The sequence below is a fragment of the Echinops telfairi genome, unplaced genomic scaffold (assembly GCF_000313985.2).
Source record: "Echinops telfairi isolate 266 unplaced genomic scaffold, ASM31398v2 ScPeMD7_7412;HRSCAF=8450, whole genome shotgun sequence".
Classification (NCBI taxonomy): domain Eukaryota; kingdom Metazoa; phylum Chordata; class Mammalia; order Afrosoricida; family Tenrecidae; genus Echinops; species Echinops telfairi.
This window is the reverse complement of record NW_022111312.1, coordinates 18,530,331-18,532,347: the sequence shown is the minus strand read 5'-3', so window position 1 is coordinate 18,532,347 and position 2,017 is coordinate 18,530,331. Positions and strand designations below refer to the sequence as shown.

Genomic DNA, 2,017 nt, shown 5'->3' with positions numbered 1-2,017 from the left:
GCAGGACAGACACAGTGGACTCCCCATGGCCGCCCTGCAGGACAGACAGACAGAGTGGACTCCCCATGGCCGCCCTGCAAGACAGACAGACAGAGTGGACTCCCATGGCCACCCTGCAGGACAGACAGACAGAGTGGACTCCCCATGGCCACCCTGCAGGACAGACAGACAGAGCGGACTCCCCATGGCCGCCCTGCAGGACAGACAGACAGAGTGGAACTGCCCGTCATGTCTCCGTGTGGCACTCTGTGCAGCAGCGGGTGGTCCTCCTTCCTGGTAGCGGCCAGTGGGCTCAGACCACTGAGCTTTCAGTTATGGGCCGAGTGCTTAACTGCTGCGTCACTAGGGTCCCCCTAACAGAGAGAAAGACCAGAGCCGCCCCGCGGTTGCTCACAGGGACCCGGTGGGATTTCGGACCTGAGGATCGGAGGCTGAGTTTGAACAGCCGACCTTCCACTTGGCCCATTCAGCGAGGGCTTTAACTGCTGTGCCGTGCTGAGTGGGGATCGCCTCGCTGGCAGTGGGTTTGGTGTGGGTGTTTGGGAAGCACTGTCCCCTGGGCACTCTTCAGGTCCTTTCCTGCCCACGCCCTGTTGTCTAAGTTGCACACTGCACAGGCTTCGTGGGTGTAGGAGTTCGGGTCCATTTTCCTCCCTGCCTGGTCCCCAAGTCTGGAGCAGGCACGTAGCTGGTAAATACTTGTCAGCTGAGACTTCTGCAGGCCCCAGGGAAGTGGGGCTTCTGGGAAGGAACAGGCTCAGCCTGACGCCTGCCACATCCCTGCAGGGCGGAGCCCGCACTGACCAGGGTCCGCGAGGACCGGCGGCGCATTGTCCTGCCGTCCATCGACAACATCAAGTACAACACGTTCGAGGTGCAGCAGTACGCCAACGCAGCCCACGGCTACAACTGGGGGCTCTGGTGCATGTACATCATCCCACCCCAGGACTGGCTGGACCACGGGGACGAGTCTGCGCCCATCAGGTGAGCCTCTCTAGCAGGGCGGGCTGGAGGCCGTGGCCAGGTGGGCTGGGGATGAGCCTGAGAGAGGGGAAGAGACAGGGGCAGAAGGGGAGGGAGACAGAGATGGGCAAAGGGAGAGAGGGAGACAGGGACAGGGTGGGGGTGGGGGTGGGAAAGACAGGCAGAGAAGCGTAGAAAGTTGGTGAGCAAACGGAGGGAAGAGACAGAAAGGTGGGAGAAAGGGGATGGGGGGTTAGAGAGATCAGGGGAGAAGGAAAAAGAGAGACGGAGAGGCGAAGAGGAAGAGAGAGAATGAGAGGGGGAGATATGGGGGAGGGGTGCACAGAGAGGGGGAGAAAGAGAAAGAAACCTAGAGACAGAAACAGTGAGAGAGGGGAAGAGAGGCAGATGCGATGGTATGGAGGAGGGGGAGATGGGGAGAGCCACCGAGGGGAAGAGGAGACAGAGAGAGGAGGAGGAAGGAAGAGAGGCTGACGGGAAAACAGAAACAGACGGAGGATGAGAGAGGGGAGGCAGAGCACAGACAGGGGTGGGTGCAGTGAGCAGGGGCCGCCACAGGACAGCACGCGTGGGCAAAGGTGAGGACGGTGACTCAGGGACAGAGCCCAGCTCGCTGACCCACCTGCTGGTCCCCAGAGGCGTCTGTTCACATTTTGAGTCAGTTCTCCTGTGGTCGGTGCCAGGCTGTCAGGGGCATTGACGGACTGAGAAGCAGCCCCTCTGTCCCAGGCTGCAGTCACCTCACCCCTGCCGCCTGTTTCCCAGCAGCAGGGTCAGCCTTGCACTGCCCTTTCCACTCCAGCTGCCTTTGCTGGCTCCCCGCCCTGAATGGCACCTCGGACAGGCATTGCCCTCCCTCCACCCGCATTGCCCTCCCTCCACCCACGCTTCTCCAATAACCTTAGGGCCCTCCTTGTTCTCCTGGGGACCCAACAAGGAAGAGGTCTCCCCCAGGTAGAGGTCTCCCTGGGAGTAGAGGCCTCCCTGGGGGAAGAGGTCTCCCTGGGAGTAGAGGTCTCCCTGGGGGTAGAGG

The 2,017-nt window shown here is 61.5% G+C and overlaps 1 protein-coding gene across 1 annotated transcript in view; it reads left to right on the top strand.

Annotated features, from left to right (window-relative positions):
- GALNT9 (polypeptide N-acetylgalactosaminyltransferase 9) overlaps positions 1-2,017 on the top strand; it is a 77,320-nt gene that overhangs the window by 39,323 nt on the left and 35,980 nt on the right. The window contains exon 5 of the mRNA XM_004709626.2: positions 787-984. Coding sequence (XP_004709683.1) covers positions 787-984 — 198 coding nt within the window. The remainder of the gene's footprint in view (positions 1-786; positions 985-2,017) is intronic.